Below are 20,265 nucleotides of genomic sequence, written 5' to 3' on the forward strand. Positions count from 1 at the left end.
CATCCTGGTGAGTCTCTTCTGTGCTCTCTCTATTGCTACCACATCCTTCCTGTAATGCAGCAATCAGAACTGTACACATTTCCTTCCTGTAATGTGATGACCAGAACTGTATACATGCTGTAATTCCTCAAAGTCTTGCTCATTGTGAATGCTGTGAATCACCAGTTTCTTTTACCACAGGGCCATTACAGGAAGTTTCATCCTCCATTCTTAAAGGGTTCGAGAGGCTGGATGCAGGGAGGATGCTTCTTCTGAATGAAGAGTCTAAGACCATGGAGCACATTTTAGAATAAAGGGAAAAGAGAGTAGAGAACCTTTGGAATTCGCTTTCCTGGAGGACTAGAAGACATTTGGTCAGTTACATGGATAGGAAAGGTTTAGAGGGATATGGGCCAAACTTAGGCAAATGGGCCTAGCCCAGGAAGATATCTCAGTCGACGTGGATGAGTTGGGCTGAAGGGCCTGTTTCCGTGCTGTATAACTCAATGACTCGATGAACTCCATAGTTACATTCATTCAAAACAGAGATCAATAGATTTCAGACCATTAAGGGAATCAAGGAAAATTATGCTGTAGTGGAAGATGAGCTATCATCTTGCTGAATGCTAGAACGAGCATGTAGGGCTGAATAGCCTACTCCTGCCCCTGCTTCATGTTCTTAACTTTGCACATGACATTGCTTACCCCGAACTACCTGATAGAAAGTGGACCCTTTGAACGGCTCCTGTTCAAAGCAACAATCTGCCAAACTTTGAATGTGATGTGATCTGAACAAATGGTGGGGCCAGTTCCTGGAAGGGCTGAACGTCCCGCTGCTGCTCCTGTTTGTTATGTGGTGCAGATCGATACCGAAAGTTGTGCCAAAATTATTTATTGAAAAGCAAAAAAACTGCTGATGACAGAAATGGGAGGTAAAAACAGAAAATGCTGGAAATACTCAGCAGGTCAGACATTGTTTGTGGAGAGAGAAACAGAAATAATGTTTCAGGTCAATGCTTTTTCAACAGGACTTTGATAGAATCAATCTTAGAACATAGAACAGTACAGCACAATACAGGCCTTTCGGCCCACAATGTTGTGCCGACCTTTAAACCTCGCCTAAGACTATCTAACCCCTTCCTCCCACATATCCCTTTATTTTAAATTCCTCCATATGCTTATCTAGTAATCTCTTGAATTTGACCAATGTACCTGCCTCCATCACCGCCCCAGGCAGCACATTCCATGCCCCAACCATTCTCTGGGTAAAAAACCTTCCTCTGATATCTCCCTTGAGCTTCCCACCCATTATCTTAACGCCATGCCCTCTTGTATTGAGCATTGGTGCCCTGGGGAAGAGGCGCTGGCTGTCCACTCTATCTATTCCTCTTAATATTTTGTATACCTCTATTATGTCTCGCCTCATCCTCCTTCTCTCCAATGAGTAAAGCCCTAGCTCCTTTAGTCTCTCCTCATAATGCATACTCTCCAAACCAGGCAGCATCCTGGTAAATCTCCTCTGCACCCTTTCCAACGCTTCCACATCCTTCCTATAATGAGGTGACCAGTTTTGTAGAGCTGATGAAAGATCATTAATCTGAAAAGTTAACTGTTTCTCTCTCCAAGGCTGCTGCCTGACCTGCTGAGTATTTCCTGGATTTTTGATTTAATCTCCATAATTACATTGCTTCTACTTCACCCCTTGTATCAAACTCTGCTTGTTATGCCAAAACCCATTATAAACTGCTGTTATCATCCTTACTAATGATAAGTAGAAAGGGCAGGGCAGATTGGATATGATTTGGACAAATAAAAATAAGGTAATAAGGTAAAAATAAAGACACTTTTTCCCAGTGCCACAATGGCTAACACGAGGGGACATAATTTTGAGATGATTGGAGCAAGATATAAGGGGGATGTCAGGGGTAAGTTTTTTTACACAGAGAGTGGTGGGTGCGTGGAACGCACTGCCAGCAGAGGTTGTGGGGGCAGATACATTAGGGACATTTAAGAGACTCTTAGATAGACACATGAATGATAGAGAAATGGAGGGCAATGTGGGAGGGAAGGGTTAGATAGATCTTAGAGCAGGATAAAATGTCGGCACAAGATTGTGGGCCAAAGGGCCTGTTCTGTGCTGTAATGTTCTATGTTCTATGTTCTACTCAATAGAGGCAGGCAAACAAATGTTTCAGTGAATGGGAAAGTATCCACTAAAACGGCTCTGGTTTCTGTCAACGGATAAAGAACTTAGCGGCCAGTCAAATTTCCAAAAATATCATGGGATATAGGAGGATTTCATAGGAAAGAGGGGGATCTGACTGGAGAGAAGCAGCCTTGGCTCATTCTGTTGTGAAAAGCTGTTAGAAGCCTCACCACCAGAGAGAAAGTCAAGAGAAAGCCAAGCACCATCCAGGAGAAACATATGGAAATGTGGACATTACATCATGACCTGCTCAGAGATGAAGTGTTTGATTTTTGAAATAATAAATGTGTGAAGTTAGTTTTTTTCAAAAATTGGTCAGAACTGCCGAAGGTTTAGACCAGTTTACTCTCCCACCCTGAAAGAAGTCCACTCTCGTTAACATCCCCCACGGCGTCTCTGCCTACACTTGCTCCCACACTCCTCCTGTCTTGAGGACTGTCACCATGACACTGCATCTGGTAGGCTACCTCAACCAAGTGATGCTCTCTGAGTCAAGGTTCACGCCTGTGCAATGACTTCCCATGGCAATGACCAGTGTAAACAAGCAGGATTATCTTGAGCCAGAACTGGTGGGGAGATGCTGGCAATTCTGTGGTGAACTGCGGGCATTTACCCCACCCACTGCCCAGCCCCTGAATGGTCTGCAAGATTGGGGCGCACATGCATATTTGCTGCCTGGGCCCCACCAACCATCTACCAGCTACACTCCAGTCTTGGACATCACACAGAGTCTTGATGTTACAGCCCAATCTGCTTAATTCCCTGACAGTTACACTGGGGGATATTCTCCTGGGTTGAACCTACCACAGGGACATCGAGACCCTTCATTTCAATGGACAGGAATAGGCTGGAATGTAGAAGATTTAGAATAAGTTCTTACTTCTTATTTAATTATTTTAAAGTGTTTTAAGTTTTATGTTTTTTCACCCTTAATAACTGATAATATATTTACTTGTACGTTTGATATTTAATGGTCTTTGAAAGATTCTGAATCACTTTCTTCGACTGTTTTCCAACGACCAGGTAAACTCAGAAAGTAGATTTACCAGCAGTCAAAGGTATTTATATCAATCTCAGAGGCAGGGTTTGCAATAGACAGAGCTCAGCGACCTCACACCCAGTGGATCGGGTCAAAGCTCGGCCGTGCTGTCACATCTTGGTGGTGAACAGCTCATTGGAGGATTCTTCAATGTGGCCTCATTACTGATGCAAGGCTCCGCCCACGAGAATATTAAATGATGCAAGGCTCCGCCCACAGGAATATTAAATGATGCAAGGCCCCGCCCACATGAGAGCGTTACTTAATGCATGGCCCCACCCACACGAGAGCATTACTGATGCATGGCCCTGCCCACATGAGAATATTATGTGATGCAAGGCTCCGCCCATACTAGAATATTACTGGATGCATCAGCCTGGCACCATCAGTTCCAAGTCTAGACCTTAATTATTGATAAATTGACACCCAGGCTCCACAAAAGTCAAGCACAAGGTATGTAGTTCTGCACCGATTTCTCTTCCCTGGTTGCTGAGGTCCTGAGCCCAACGCTCAGCTGCTGCCCAACACAGGGGTCTTCTGGGCTACGTTGTCCTCTATTCCCACACCTACTCATTATGGGAAGAGGTCATGGAAACTGAGAGTTGGAAGCAGTCAGTGATAACCCAGATGTGACCCCAGTTGTGCTTGTATCATGTCCTTCTGTTTGTCCTGCATCTGACATGTGGGCGGGGCCTTGCATCATGTGGAGCCTTGCATCAGTAATCCTCTCGTGTGGGTGGGGCCAAGCATTAAGTAGCGTCCTGCACGCAGGACTTTCATTACGTCAGGATCCTGCCCTTCCCCACCATAGGGAATGCATTTTACCAGCGGCCTGAGTTAAAACAATATCTAGTCATAGAGCAATACAGCACGGATACAGGCCCTTCGGTCCAACCAGTCCATGCCGACCACAGTGCCCACCCAGCTGGTCACAATTTCCTGCGTTCAGCCCATATCCCTCCAAGCCCCGCCCCTCCATGTACCTATCCAAGGGCTTCTTAAATGATACTGTTGTACCTGCCTCACCCACTTCCTCTGGCAGCTCGTTCCATATACCCACCACCCTCTGCGTGAAAAAGTTGCCCCTCAGGTCCCTTTTAAATTTTTCGCATTTCACCCTAAACCTCTGCCCCCTAGTTTTGGACTCTCCTACCCTGGGGAGAAGACCGTTACTGTCCACCTTATCTCTGCCCCTCATGATTTTATTGGTTTATTATTATTATTGTCACTTGTACAGAAGTACAGTGAAAAACTTGTCCTGCATGCTGTTCATACAGATCAATTCATTACACAGTGCATTGAGGTAGTACAGGGTAAAACAATAACAGAATGCAGAATAAAGTGTCACAGCTACCGAGAAAGTGCAGTGCATGAACTTCTTTCAGATCACCCCTCATTCTCTTACGCTCCAAGGAATAAAGACCTAGCCTGTCCAACCTCTCCCTATAACTCAGGACCTCTAACACTCTCGTAAATCTTCTCTGCGCCCTTTCCAGTTTAACCAAGTCTTTCCTTTAACAGGGTGACCAAAACTGTGCACAGTACTCCATGTGTGGCCTCACCAACTCCTATACTCAGCGCCCTAACTGATGAAGGCCAGCTTCCGAAATGCGTTTTTCACCACCCTGTCTACCTGTGACACCGCTTTCAATGAACAATGCACTTGTACTCCTAATTTCCTCTGTCCCATTACACTCCCTAGTGTTCTAGATAAAAATAATGAAAACCGGTGTGGTCTGTACTGGCATAGAGATTATATAACGGACTGGTAATCCAGAGAGCATGACTAATGTTACTGCGACTGTGGCAATCCAAGAATTTAAATTCAAATAAAAATTCTACACTGGGTAAGTGGTTAAATTACTGGGAGAGAGACCCAGGTCAAGTCAAGAAACGCAGTCATATCCTACACACAATATGCCTGATCCTTCCATCGTAATCCCTGGGTATGTCTTGTTCCACTGGCTGAGAGGTGTACAGGAGGGAGAGAGTAACCCTGGGAGTCCATGCCATCCAGTCCAGACCCCACAAAGTCTCGGGCATGAGCAAGGTACCGTCCTCCTGATTCCCACCTCCCATCTTCCCTCATCTGATGGCTCAGTGCTCCTCCTTGTTGAACAGCACTTGGAAGAAGCACTCAGAGCAACAAGGGCACAGAACGCCCTCTGGGTGAGGACTTCAATGTCAACCTGCCACTAGAGATTTCTAGATTGGTCCTTCATTACCGACACGTTGACATCGGGAATCCACAGACAGTGAACACAACATTCTCCTGTTTGCCATGAGCAAGTGCAGACAGCTCGGTGCTGGGATGGATTTCTGTACGGATTTCCCTACAAGATTGTCCAAGTTGGCTGAGTCCAGAGTCCTTACTGGCAGGTGGTGGTGGGTGAACCAACATAAGGGATAAACCCACTTGACCTCAGCGTCACCAGTCCTCCTGTGGACGCTACGCCCAGAAAGGACCCCTACACAGTCCTAGCAGAGACAAAGCCCTGTCTTCCCACTGAGAACACACACCATCATTTTGTGTGTCTCAGCAGTTGTGCTAAACTTAGACAGATCTGGCAGCCCAAATCTTCAGCAGCAACAGAGATGTCCTTTGCCGCATGTAACCTCATATGGGAAACTGGAAATTGGTTTATTATTGTCACATGTACCGAGGTACAGTGAAAAGCTTTGTTTTGCATGCTGTCCATACAGATCATCTCATCACATCAGTACATCAAGGTAGTACAAGGGAAAAGCAATAACAGAATGCAGAATAAAGTGTTACGGTTACAGAGAAAGTGCAGTGCAGGCAGACAATAAGGTGCCAGGCCATGATGAGGTAGATTGTGAGGTCAAGAGTCCATCTCATCATACAAGAGGTCCATTCAATAGTCTTATAACAGTGGGATAGAAGCTGTCCTTGAGCCTGGTGGTATATTTTTTCAGGCTTTTGTATTTTCTGCCCGATGGGAGGAGGCAGAAGAGAGAATGTCCGGGGTGGGTGGAGTCTTTGTACGTTCTCCCCGTGTCTGCGTGGGTTTCCTCTGGGTGCTCCAGTTTCCTCCCACATTCTAAAGACGTAGAGGTAGGAAGTTGTGGACATGCTACGTTGGCACCAGAAGCGTGGCAACACTTGAGGGCTGCCCCCAGAACACTCTACGCAAAAGATGCATTTCACTGTGTGTTTCGATGTACATGTGACTAATAAAGATATCTTATCTTAACTTATGTTGGCTGCTTTACCGAGGCAGCGAGAAGTATAGCCAGAGTCCATGAAGGGGAGGCTGGTTTCTGTGATGCGCTGAGCTGTGTCCACAACTCTCTGCGGTTTCTTGCGGTCATGGGCAGAGCAGTTGCTATACCAAGCTATGATGCATCTGGATAGGATGCTTTTATGGTGCATCGATAAAAATTGATGAGGGTCGATGGGGACATGCTAAATTTCTTTAGCCTCCTGAGGAAGTAGAGGCGCTGGTGAGCTTTCTTGGCCGTGGCGTCTCCAAGGTTGGAGACACCACATCCCTCCCCTCTGCCTTTACCGTCAATCCAGGAGGTCAACCCTGGATCAACGAGGAGTGGAGAAGGGCATGCTGGGAGCAGCATCAGGCGCGCCTAAAAGGGGAGAGATACCAGCATCGTGAAGTGCCACACAGGACTGCCTACAAGCTGAACATCAAATCAACCTGCAACGGACAGAGCTCAGCCATCTCACACCCAGTGGATCAGATCAAAGCTCTGCCGTGCTGGCACATCTGGTCCTGAATGGTGGCGCACAATTAAAGAGCTCTAAGAACAACCCCCTTCCTCAACGATGGTGGGGTCCAGCAAGTGAGAGCTAGAGAAAAGGCTGAAACATTCGCAAGCATGCTCAGCCAGAGGTGGACAATTCCTCTCAGCTCCCCCCTGCGATCCTCACCGTCACCAAAACCAATTCAATATCGAGGAACGGCTACGAGCATTGGATTCAGCAGGGGCTACAGGACCACCCAAAGTCCCAGCTCTACTGCTGAAGATCTGTGCTCTAGAAATAGCTGTGTCTCTAGCCAAACACACAAAATGCTGGAGGAGCTCAGCAGGACAGGCAGCATCCGTGAAGGGGAAATGGACAGTCAACGTTTTGGGTCATCTGAGATGAAGGGTCCAGGTGGAGGGTCTCGACCCAAAACATCGACTGTCCACGTCCCTCCACAGATGCTGCCTGACCAGTTGAATTCCTCCAGTGTCTTGCTTGTTGCTCCGGATTCCAGCATCTGCAGATGCTTGTGTCCTGTCCCTCTAGGTGTTCCAGTACAGTTACAACACCGGCATCTACCTCACAAGGTGGAAGGTTGTCCAGGTATATCCCATGCAGAAATAGGACGAAGCAGTTCCAGCTAATTACTGCTAGGTTTACTCTCAATTATCAGCAAAGTAATGGAAGCTGCCAAAGTAATCGAAGACGCCAACAGTGCCATCGAGAGCTACATACTCACCCGGTCATAGATGCCCAGTTTGGGTTCTGCCACAATCACTTGGCTCCATATCACAGCCTTGGTCCTGTCAGATCTGGTTATTTTCGAATCCGCAGGTTCTTTCAGGAGTCCAAGAATGAGTTGAAAACAACTTGGTGCTTCACAAAGTTTTATTGGAAAAGTTTAAAGCAAAGAAACAGTCACAGAGCACATGGCACTGGCTTTACTACTGGGAGATGAGCCGAGACAAAAGGAACTAAAGATGAGCTAAGGCCGGGGGGGGGGGGGGGGGGGGGGGGGGGGGGGGGGGCGGGGGGGGTGGGAGGTGGGAGGGAGCAAGATAAGCAAGAGAGAGAGAGAGAGAGGCAAGAGAGGTGAGTGAGGGAGGGAGGGAGGGAGGGAGGGGGAGAGAGAGAGAGAGAGAGCAAGAGAGCAATAGAGTGACTAACAAAAAACAACACCTTTTATACATGAGATAAGAGGTGCTCTTTAGCTAACAATAGTCCAATCAGAAAACCTATTAGATACCTGTGGCAAAATCAACCAATGAGGAAACAGGTATTCACCTGACAGATGAACCAATAAGCTAGGAAGCAGCCATTGCTTGTGCAGCCACTTCAGGTCTATTAAACACTATACACGTTAAAAACAGTCGAATCCAACAGTCCCAACATGGACTAAAGTACTAACCTCCAGAGCGAGGTGGCAGTGGAAGCTTTGGCTGTGTGTGGCATCAGGACTTGCTGGTTAAACCGATGTCATTGCACATTAGAGGGAAAATATCCCACTGGTTGGAGTCATACCTTGCACAAAGGGTGTGGTTGTCAGGTCAATCAGCCCCATCCAAGGACAACACTGGAGGAGCTCCTCAGGGCAAGGTCCTAAGTCCAACCACCTTCAGCTGCTTCATCAATGACCCTCTTTCCCCCTTTTGTTGGAAGTGGGAATGTTTGCACAATGTTAAGTTCCATTCACAACTCCTCAACAAATGAAGCAGCCTATGTCCGCATGTGGCAAGACCAGACAACATTCAGACATGGGCTCTTGGGTGGCATGTCATGTTTACAACCACAAAAGTGCCGGGCAATGATCACCTTCAACACGAGAGAGAGAGACTAACCACATACCCTTGGTCATTGACTTCAGGAAAGCGGGTGGTGTACATGCACCTCTCTACATCAACAGCGTTGAGGTCGAGAGGGTTGAGAGCTTCAAGTTCCTGGGAGTGAACATCACCAATAGCCTGTCCTGGTCCAACCACATAGATGCCATGGCCAAGAAAGCTCACCAGTACCTCTACTTCCTCAGGAGGCTAAAGAAATTCGGTATGTCCCCTTTGACACTCACCAACTTTTATCGATGCACCATAGAAAGCATCCTATCTAGATGCATCACGGCTCGGTCCGGCAACTGCTCTGCCTGGGACCGCAAGAAACTGCAGAGAGCTGTGGCTGCAGCCCAGCAGGTCACAGAAACCAGCCTTCCCTCCTTGGACTCTGTCTATACCTCTTGCTGTCTTGGTGAAGCAGCCAGCATAATCAAAGACCCCACCTACCCAGGTCATTCTCTCTTCTCTCCTCTTCCATCAGGTAGAAGATACAGGAGCCTGAGGGCACGTACCACCAGACAGCTTCTATCCCACTGTGATAAGACTATTGAACGGTTCCCTTATATGATGAGATGGACTCTGACCTCACGACCTGCCTTGTTGTGATCATTACCACCACCAAGTCCCCCATCAGCAATATCCTGGGGGGTTACCATTGACCAGAAACTCAACTGGAGCAGACACATAAATGTAGTTCCCCAAATGTAGGTTAGATGCTGGATGACTCACCTTTACCCCCCCACTCCACCCCCCCAGAGCCTTTCCAACATCTACAAGGCACAAACATGCAAGTGTGATAGAGTACTCTTCACTTTCCTGGATGTTAACAGCTCTCACGAAGTTCAACACTACCCAAGGACAAAGCAGCACACTTGAATGGTATCCCACCCACTACCCGAAACATTATTCCTTCACTGTGTCACCTAGTGCAGGACTGTGAGTCCACAACCTTCTGGTTAGGATGAGAAAATCCCACGGACACCCGGAGAGCAGAAGTTAAGCACAGCCGCCTGTTAGTAGCTCAGGGAAGGGGGGTGAGAAGCTGAAAACTGGAGGAGCACCTTCCCCACATCACCGGCACCCAAATGATACAGTGTTGGTGAGACTTTACAACAGAGGATTGAGAAAGCCTGTCTCAAAATGCCACCTGCCTGGTCTTGAGCAGACACAGAGTTTTGTGAAGTTTATACCTTCCAGGCCCAGGACCAAACTCAGCGCAATGGTTTTCCCTCCCAATGCACTTCTGTACTGAATCTTCTCCTTCCATCCTCCCCCCTTCGCAACACACACACACACACACACACACACACACACACACACACACACACACACACACACACACACCACAAACGCACAGACACAAAGCACGCACACACACACACACACACCACAAACGCACAGACACAAAGCACGCACACACACACACACACACCACAAACGCACAGACACAAAGCACGCACACACACACACACACCACAAACGCAGACACAAAGCACGCACACACACACACACACCACAAACGCACAGACACAAAGCACGCACACACACACACACACACACCACAAACGCACAGACACAAAGCACGCACACACACACACACACACACACACACACACACACACACACCACAAACGCAGACACAAAGCACGCACACACACACACACCACAAACGCAGACACAAAGCACGCACACACAGAGCGCACAGACACATACACACACAAAACACAGAAACACACACACACACACACAGATCTCCTTCCACTCAACACCCAGCCAGAAGTCACCAGTCCCTTTCCAGAAAGCTGCAATGGGTCGATTATTATTAATTATGGGCAGGCGTGGTAGTGTAGCGGTTAGCATAAGACCTTACAGTGCCAACGACCCGGGTTCAATTCCGGCCACTGTCTGTAAGGAAGCTTGTACGTTCTCCCCGTGTCTGCGTGGGTTTCCTCCAGGTGCTCCAGTTTCCTCCCACATTCCAAAGATGGACGGGTTAGGAAGTTATGGTCATGTTATGTTGGCGCCGGAAGCGTGGCGGCACTTGGGGGCTGCCCCCCAGAACACTCTACGCAAAAGGTGCATTTCACTGTGTGTTTCGATGTACGTGACTAACAAACATATCCTATCTTAATTTCCTGCCAATTGCATTCAGGCACACAGGCCAAATTCTTTACTGATATGCTGGAAATGTTGGGTGCAATTTGAAATCCTCCTCTGCCTCCAATGCAACCTGTGCAGCTGAATATAGGCTTTTCATAAAATGGTAAAACAACCCTCCTATAGTGAGCTCCCAGGTAGTTTTAATAATGATCACAATTTGTTTCCAGCAACAGATAACATACCATCCATTATTTCCACACATAGTTGCAAGCCCAGGTTATGTTGCGGGTTCAGTACCCAGTGATTGCTGGTAGCTGTGATGTCGAAGACAAGCCATCCGCCCTCTGATGCTCGAATCTTCTTGCTGTCCAACAGGAAGAGGTCGGCATCCCTAGTTGAAAGAGAAACAGCCAGCGGTGAGTCCGAATGCAGAGCAATGGATGCAGTACATTCCACGCTCCCAGTTAGTCCCAAAGTGATACATCATCAATGAGTTACTCTTCAAGTGTAAATTGCCAGATTATTGCAGAAAATGCCGGAAACACTCATCAGGTCAGGCAGCATCTGCGGAAAGAGAAATGGTTAAAGTTTCAGGCCTGGGACTCTTCATCAGAAATGGGAAGGAAGGGAAACTCGTTCCAAGTCTTTGTATAGCAAAACAATTTTGGTCTCGTCTGCATTGCAGGGCATGTCCTACAACCAGCCATTTGCAACACGTTACATAGACAGGGAAGATTAATCTAATCATCAACTCACTTGGTCTCACCTTATCAGAGATACTCCCTTTGTTCTAACCATCCCTCCTTGCACCTTCTCTGCTACTTAAGACCAACATTTTCTCTCTCTCTCTTCCACACTTCTGATGAAGAGTCTCAGCCCCGGAAAGTAAACCGCTTCTCTCTCCACAGATGCTGCCTGTCCTGCTGAGTGTTTCCAGCATTCTATGTTCTTACTTCAGATTTCCATCATCTGTAGTTCTTTTTTATTGTCACCAGGTAATCTGTTTTGAAGACTTTGATTGAAGGGTAACTATCCCCTGAGGAATTAGAACTGCAAGCTGTCCCATGATGTACTTTGCATCCACCTGCGCAAGGGGACTGTGTTTCAATTTGGACATCGCTTTTAAAAGACCACGCCTTCAATAGCATCTGCTCCAAAGCACACTCAATTAATCAGCAGTCAATTCAGCATCTCCATCAAACACAGTCAAGAAACTTTGACACATGGATAAAGATTTACTCAGCCAAAACATGAAAGGAATGTGACACCATGCAAAATACATCAACAGGCTTCAACTCCAGCCCCATTCCATCATCAGAAATAACTTCCACCGCGTTTACGGATGTCGTAACTCCTGGGCCACCTCCTAAACACCAGCACACATCTACCCCATCCGCCCCCCTCCCCCACTCCGCTCAACAAGAGTGCACTTAAAGTCCCGTCTGTTCCCAAGGCAGAGCTATGCAATTTACGTCTTGTCGTAAATGGGACACAAACCAGACACTGTCCAATTTTCCCAGCTCCCAAGAATGCCTCTACATGAAAATACATTAAAGGGACAGCTGTAAACATGCCACAGCACACACGCTGCAGTGGGAGGGATTGACAAACCAGCTGCCGACCATCCCCTGGAGATAAGGCCCCAGCACAAGAGCGCACAACTGGTGATAATTATATCAGTCGCAGTGCTGCTCCATCAGGCAGCTAATTCTGATTACTTTCTCATTTCAATCTCCTTGACTCGATATTTCGGCAATGCTCCTGGAACGACCACACAAGAAGGACATTTCTCACCTCCCAGGGGTGACTCGGAGATGGCAACAGCCATATAATTACTGCAGCCTTGACATGCCACTCCAGAAATGGTCAAATGATCAAACAAAAAGGTTCCAATACCTAATAAATTGCAGCTAGTGCTCTCTGGAGCCTGAAATGGGAAATCTCAGACTAATGGCCAGTGTGTTCTTTGAACTGCAAGATAGCCGGTAATTAATTAAACATGTCTCTTGTGATGGTTCTTTAAGTGTAACCACCTAAAATAAACATTCACAATCTTAGGAGTGATTAATGGGATCAGGGTCTTTGATTTTACTATTAACTTGCAAGAGGCAGGAACTCATTCTATAAGAACATGAAGGGTGGAGATCAGTTGACGGAAATTTCAAACATTTAGGACTTTTGATACTCCCCTTCAACCATTTGGTTCTTGAACCAACCAGCAAAATCCTAACCACAGAAAGTTTAGTAACACTATGACCACTTTGGTCACTTTGCACTAAAATAGATATTTGATTTTTTTCTGCTAATTGTGTTCTTTGTAAAAAATGTTATATAATTTGTTTAATTTATGTTTTTCTAGTGAATGCTGCTTATCTGATGCTATGTGCCTGTGATGCTGCTGCAAGTAAGTTTCTCATTTCACCTGCGCACACATGGACTTGAGCATGTGACAATAAACTCGACCTTGACTTTGACTTCAACGTACAGAAGAAGGATTTGCCCTTTTTTTTAGGTTTTATTTACAGCGTGGTAACAGGCCCATCCAGCCCAACGAGTCCGTGCCACCCATTTTAAACCCAAATTAACCTACCCGTACGTCTTTGCAATGTGGGAGGAAACCGGAGCACCCGGAGGAAACCCACGCAGACACAGGAGAACGTACAAACTCCTTACAGACAGCGACGGGAATCAAACCCCGATCACTGGCACTGTAATAGCATCGCGCTAACCGCTACGCTACCGTGCCGCCCCTTATCCTGTAACATATTTTATTTAGCTGCGTTGTTTAACCTCAGTTTCCCACCAGTAAGATATACAAATAGCGAGCTGGTGTTTTGAAATTGTAAGTATCTTTATTCATTTGGGGCTTACCTAGTGAAATGAAAACAAGGCAAGATAACTAAAATTTACTGACCACCGTGGTAACATGTTTTGGGCATCTGAATGTTTGAATGCCTGCGGCAGAGAAAAATTGAGATTATTCATCCAGATTGTGAGATATACCGACTCTGAACACTTCAATGGACTCCTAATAGTTTATATCCAAGATTGTACTGGAGTCATACTCTTCTTCAAAAATGATCCCGGGAATGAAAAGGTTAACATATGAGGAGCATTTGATGTCTCTGGGCCGGTACCCGATGGAGCTCAGAAGGATGAGGGGAGATCTCATTGAAACCTACTGAATACTGAAAGGCCTGGATACAGTGGACGTGGAGAGGATGCTTCCATCGGTAGGAGAGTCTAGGATCCAAGGGCACAGCCTCAAAATAAAGGGATGTCCCTTTAGAACTGAGAAGAGGAGGAATTTCTTCAGCCAGAGGGTGGTGAATCTGTGGAATTTGTTGCCACAGAGGGCTGTGGAGGCCAAGTCATTGGGTGTACTTAAGGCAGAGATTGATAGGTTCTTGATTGGTAAGGGGGTTAAGGGTTACAGAGAGAAGGCGGGAGAATGGGGTTGAAAAAAAATCAGCCATGATTGAATGGCAGAGCAGATTCAATGAGCCAAATGGCCTAATTCTGCTCCTATGTCTTATGGTCTATGGTCTAGTAAGCGCAGCATAATCTGCAAATTGTTGCCCGACTGGAAATTTCGCTCAGCTGGGTCATGCTAAACAATAGCGGTATGAGAATTGTATCTGTTGGGCAGAAGATACAAAAGCTTGAGGACATGTACCACCAGGCTCAAGGACAGCTTCTATCCCGCTGTTATCAGACTCTTGAATGGACCTCTTATACAATAAAGGTGAACTCTTGATCTCCCAATCTACCTCATCATAGCCGTTGCACCTTATTTGTCTACCTGCACTGCACTTTCTCTGTAACTAATGGTAACACTATATTCTGCATTGTTTTCCTTTTGTACTACCTTGATGTACTTATGTAGGGAATGATCTGTCTGGATGCCATGCAAACTGTACCTGATGTGCAGGAATGATGTTTAAATAAGTTCAAACTTTGTGTTTTAAGACTTAAAGAAGCAAGTATCTGGTAAGTATCATTTCAGTACATGTGATAATAACAAATTAATTCCAATTCCAGTTGGAAATGTTGGCACTGATGTGAGGGTTTTTGTTGACCTTGTGGTTAAGCTGAGCGAATGGGGTGAAACAATTTGCTCTTTGCCCCACTGTTGTACCTGACCGCAATGTGTCTGTTGCCAAAGGATGAACATATGTCATAGAGTCAAGAGTCATTGAGTCAGATGGCCAGAAACAGGCCCTTCAGCCCACCATGTTAATGCAGACCCTCGAGTACATAATTATACTAATCCCAGTGTAGCAGTTAGCATAATGCTATTAGAGCACCAGCGACCCGGGGGTTCAATTCCTGCCGCTGTCTGTAAGGAGTTTGTACATTCTCCCCGTGACTGCGTGGGTTTCCTCCGGGTGCTCCGGTTTCCTCCCACATTCCAAAAGACGTACGGGTTAGGAAGTTGTGGGCATGCTATGTTGGCGCCGGAAGTGTGGCGACACTTGCGGGCTGCCCCCAGAACACTCTACGCAAAAGATGCATTTCACTGTGTGTTTCGATGTACATGTGACTAATAAAGGTATCTTATATTATCTTAACTTGTACTTCATCCTCTTCTACCTTGGTAATTCAAGTGTTTGTCTAGATGCTTCTCAAATATTGTGAGAGTACCATGCTCCATTACCCATGTACTCAGGCAGTACAACCAAGATTGGAACTACCCTCTGGGTAAAAAATTTCTTCCTCAGATCCCGTTAAAACCTCCTACCCCTTTCTGTAAAGCCATGCTCCCTGATTATAGAAACATCTGTCATGGTGAGAACTTCCCTACTATCTACCCGATCTAAACACATTATTTTGGACACCTCTGTAAGGTCCCCCTTCAGCCTCCTCTGCACAAAGGAAATCAAAATCAGTCTATTCAGTCTCTCCTCATAACTGAAACGCTCTATCCCAGGCCACATCCTTGTGAATCTCCTATGCACCCTCTCCAGTTCAATCGCCTCTGTGTTATTTTGATGTGAAGTTGTTTCAGGTGCACATTGACATGAAAATGGCATTTTAACTTGGCGGTCAGGCACTAGGCCAACGCACTATCACCAGTGTGGCAAAGGTAGAAGGTGAGTCTCCACAGGTGTTGAGCAGAAGAAGATTTGGGATGAAATTGGCTGCCATCCAATGACATGCCACAGGAATGCCATTGAGGAACACAATGTCCAGGTGAGTGCTTACCCTTAACCCACTTCATCAAGAAACTTGGCATGTCCCCTTTGACCCTCGCCAATTTTTATTGATGCATCACAGAAAGCATCCTATCTGGATGCATCACGGCTTGGTATGGCAACTGTTCTTCCCGGGATCACAGAGAGTTGTGGACACAGCTCATCACATCACAAAAACCAGCCTCCCCTCCATGGACTCTGTCTACACTTCTTGCCACCTCAGTAAGGCAACCAGCATAATCAAAGACCCCACCCACCCCGGACATTCTCTCTTCTCCCCCCTTTCCATCAGACAGAAGATGCAAAAGCCTGAAAGCACGTACCACAAGGCTCAAGGACAGCTTCTATCTCGCTGTTATAAGACTATTGAACGGTTCCCTCGTACAATAAGATGGACTCTTGACCTCACAACCCACCTCGTTGTGACCTTGCACCTTATTGTCTACCTGCACTGCACTTTGTCTGTGACTGTTGCACTTTATTCTACATTCTGTGTTGTTTTACCTTGTATTATCTCAATGCACTGTGTAATGAATTGATCTGTATGATTGGTATGCAAGACAAGATTTTCACTGCACCTCGGTACATGTGACAATAATAAACCAATTGACCAATTTGTTTCCTGGTAGCTAGTTGCCCAGAAATTCAATCCCAGTCACTTTACAGTTGTGGCAGTAAGTTGAATTCGCTCCCAGACCCAGAGGGCAATACACAGTTGTTAACAGTGGCATGTCAGAACGAGGATGAATTTCCAGGCATAAATACTCAGTAATTAAGGCAGCATCTGTGATGGTTAAGGGTGGTTAAGAAGGCTTATGGAATGTTTGCTTTCATTAATCGAGGTATTGAGTACAGGAGTCAAGAAGTTATGATGCATCTCTGTAGAACTCTGGTTAGGCTGCATTTAGACTATTGCGTTTAATTCTGGTCACCTCATTACGGGAAGGATGTTGAGGCTTTAGAGAGGGTGCAGAGGAGGTTTACTAGGACGCTGCCTGGATTAGAGGGCATGTGCTATCAGGAGAGGCTGGACAAACTTGGGCGCTTTTCTCTGGAGTGGCAGAGGTTGAGGGGTGATCTATTGGAGGTAAAATTATGAGGGGCATAGATAGAGTGGACAAGCAGTATCTTTTTCCCATTATTGAGCCATCCAATACCAGAAGGCATGCATTTAAGGTGAGAGGGGGTAGGTTCAGAAGAGATGTGAGGAGTAAGTTTTTTACTGAGAGAGTGGTGGATGCCTGGAATGCGTTGCCTGATAGGGCGGTGGAGGCAAATTCATTGGGAGCTTTTAGGAGGGGCTTGGATGGGCACCTGAATGAGAGGATAATGGAGTGATATGGGCATTCTGTAGGTAGGAGGGAATAGCTATGTTGGCACAACATTGTGGGCCGAAGGGCCTGATCTGTGCTGTACTGTTCTATGTTCTATGTTATTTGTCCTTCAAATGCAATTATAGTCAATAATGCCAACAAAATTAATTGTTAATGAGTCCTTATAAAATGCCTGAGCCCAGCAATTCAAACTTGTCACACCATATTATATGCATCCCAATTTCTATGAAAAATAAAATGTGAATGGAAATCAGGGACTTGATAGATGGATCATTTACTCTGTGATTTTCAACCCAGGTCCTTCAAGTGTTTGTCAGTAATGGATGTGGGGTTCTGTAGTTGTGTCCAATTGTTGGATACAATCTTTATGTGTCTAAGGAGCTGTGTACAGTTGTGTCCAATAAAATGTGCGGATGCAACATCCATGACTTCAATGTCATTTTGAGTGCCCGTCGGTTACTCGCACCGATGTAGGCTTTTGAAGGGTTTGGTTCCACACTTAAAGGGGAAATAGTCTGAGTAGGTCGCAGAACAGTATGTAGAACAAGATTCAGATGGGCCCTTTTAAGGTGTTGGGCCCTCCTTCAGCTCCCAGCACACTGGACAGCCATTATGCTGCCCCCACAATGCGCACACAAACCCTTCTTCACCCACGGACTTTCCAACTCAATTCCTCCTCCCACCCCCATTCCTCTATCGATCTCTCAACCTGACTGAAGCCCAAAACCAACTCGCAGCCTCTCCCCGCCTCTATCGCCAGCATTGACCCACTTCCTAAAGCAGGATCCTCCCACTCCACTCTGGTCCTCCCTCACCTGTCACCTTTGATGAGCTGACCCCAAACCTGGGATTATCAGATCTCATTAGCACATTCCGCTTCAAGGTGGCCAACAAAGGCTAGACCTTACTGTCCATGAGGTCACCTCAATGCCTCATGAAGTCTTGAGCCTTGGGCTTCAGGCCTGCGGCTGCCACATTTTCCAGCACCAGATACATCTGTGGCTCCACTATGCTACAACCTTATATCGTGCCTTTGCTGGGAGCGGCAAACTTCTGGACCGCTGAGCTTTTGTTTCTAGTTTGAATTATCATTTGCTCAAGTGTTTGAGCCAATTAAAGTGAAAGTAATTGGAGAAAGCGTATTCACTGACTCCTACTAGTGCATAGGTTCAGTCTCAACCCTTGCCTGAGATAAAGAGGTTTGAATTCCTCTTGAGTCAGCTCTGCCTCAAAGCCTCGCCTGTATGATATTCCTTGGGGTAATTCACAGACCTCCCACAATAATGGCATAATGGGAATGGATATATGGATTAAACACCCTGAAAGATCTCCATGTGCCTGAGGTGTTGGGGAGGCAAGTGCTGTCACTACACTTAAGAAGTATCAAGATAAAGCACTTGAATCACCAAGACAGAGAAGGCTGTGGACCAAGTGCTGGTAAATATCATTAGCATTGATGGGACTCAACAGTCAGTGTGGATGGAGTGGGCTGTGACTCTATGACTATAACTTGGAGACTATTTGAAAGGAATAACGGATATCGCGACAATTCTTCATGTTCCTACTCTCCTGTGTCCAAGAGCAACACTTGATACAGTTAGCACTACAGTGTGGCGACTCACCGTCTAGTCGGGCGAACCGGCTCGGCAGTCGGGTCGCGCGGCGTCGGAGCGACGAGGCCCAAGATGGCGGCGGGCCTCGTCTTTCCGAGCGACGGGGAGAACCCGCGCGCGGCAAAGTCCTGATGACATAGGACTTACGTCATTGCCGGTTTTTTTGGGCGGGAGTTTTTCTCCCTTAAAGGGCCCGCACAAGGCAGGAAAATAAACCAGTTCTGTTTGGCAATCCTCCGAGTAGAGTCTTGTTTTATTCCGCGGTAGCAACCGCTACATTGGTGACCCCGACGGTCCAAACGGCTTTTGGACCCGCGAAATGGACGACAGCGCAGCAGCCAACGCAGTGGCCCTCAAGCTGCCCACCTTTTGGACACTTCGGCCCAGCGTCTGGTTTGACCAGGCTGAAGCGCAATTCCACCTTCAGCAGATCACCTCCGACTCCACGAAGTACTACCATGTGGTTAGCTCTCTGGACCAGGAGACAGCCGCCCAGGTTGGAGACTTCATCCAGTCGCCTCCGGAGGAAGATAAGTACCCGGCTTTCAAAGATCTTTTGATCCGGACCTTCGGCCTCTCCCGTCGTGAGCGCGCCGCCCGCCTGCTTCATCTGGATGGCCTGGGGGACAGATCCCCATCCGCCCTAATGAATGAGATGCTGGCATTGGCCAAGGGACACAAGCCATGCCTGATGTTCGAACAGGCCTTCCTCGAACAGCTCCCCGATGACATCCACCTGTTGTTAGCCGACGCCAACTTCAGCAACCCCCGTGAGGTGGCTGCCCGGGCAGATGTCCTGTGGAGGGCCAAGCGCGAGAGCGGTTCGTCCGTCAGTCAAATCACCGGACCGCTATCCCATCCCTCACATCCAGGACTTCGCAGCGAACTTACACGGGGCCCGCATCTTTTCCAAAGTGGACCTCGTTAGGGGATACCACCAAATCCCGGTCCATCCGGATGACGTCCCCAAAACTGCGATTATCACCCCATTCGGCCTGTTCGAATTCCTTTGGATGCCGTTTGGCCTTAAGAACGCCGCGCAGACCTTCCAGCGGCTGATGGACGCGGTAGGCCGAGACCTGGACTTCGTGTTCATTTACTTGGACGACATACTGATCGCCAGCCGTAACCGCCAGGAACACCTTTCCCACCTCCGCCAGCTGTATTCCCGCCTCCGCGATTTCGGCCTCACGATCAACCCGTCCAAGTGCCAATTCGGACTTGACTCTATCGATTTCCTCGGCCACAA

The 20,265-nt window shown here is 47.1% G+C and overlaps 1 protein-coding gene across 1 annotated transcript in view; it reads right to left on the minus strand.

Annotated features, from left to right (window-relative positions):
- The window catches only part of bmp5 (bone morphogenetic protein 5), a 169,339-nt gene that overhangs the window by 35,376 nt on the left and 113,698 nt on the right, over nt 1-20,265 (minus strand). Inside the window, exon 3 of the mRNA XM_052024412.1 lies at nt 11,117-11,265. Coding sequence (XP_051880372.1) covers nt 11,117-11,265 — 149 coding nt within the window. The remainder of the gene's footprint in view (nt 1-11,116; nt 11,266-20,265) is intronic.

The sequence above is a fragment of the Pristis pectinata genome, chromosome 10 (assembly GCF_009764475.1).
Source record: "Pristis pectinata isolate sPriPec2 chromosome 10, sPriPec2.1.pri, whole genome shotgun sequence".
Lineage (NCBI taxonomy): Eukaryota > Metazoa > Chordata > Chondrichthyes > Rhinopristiformes > Pristidae > Pristis > Pristis pectinata.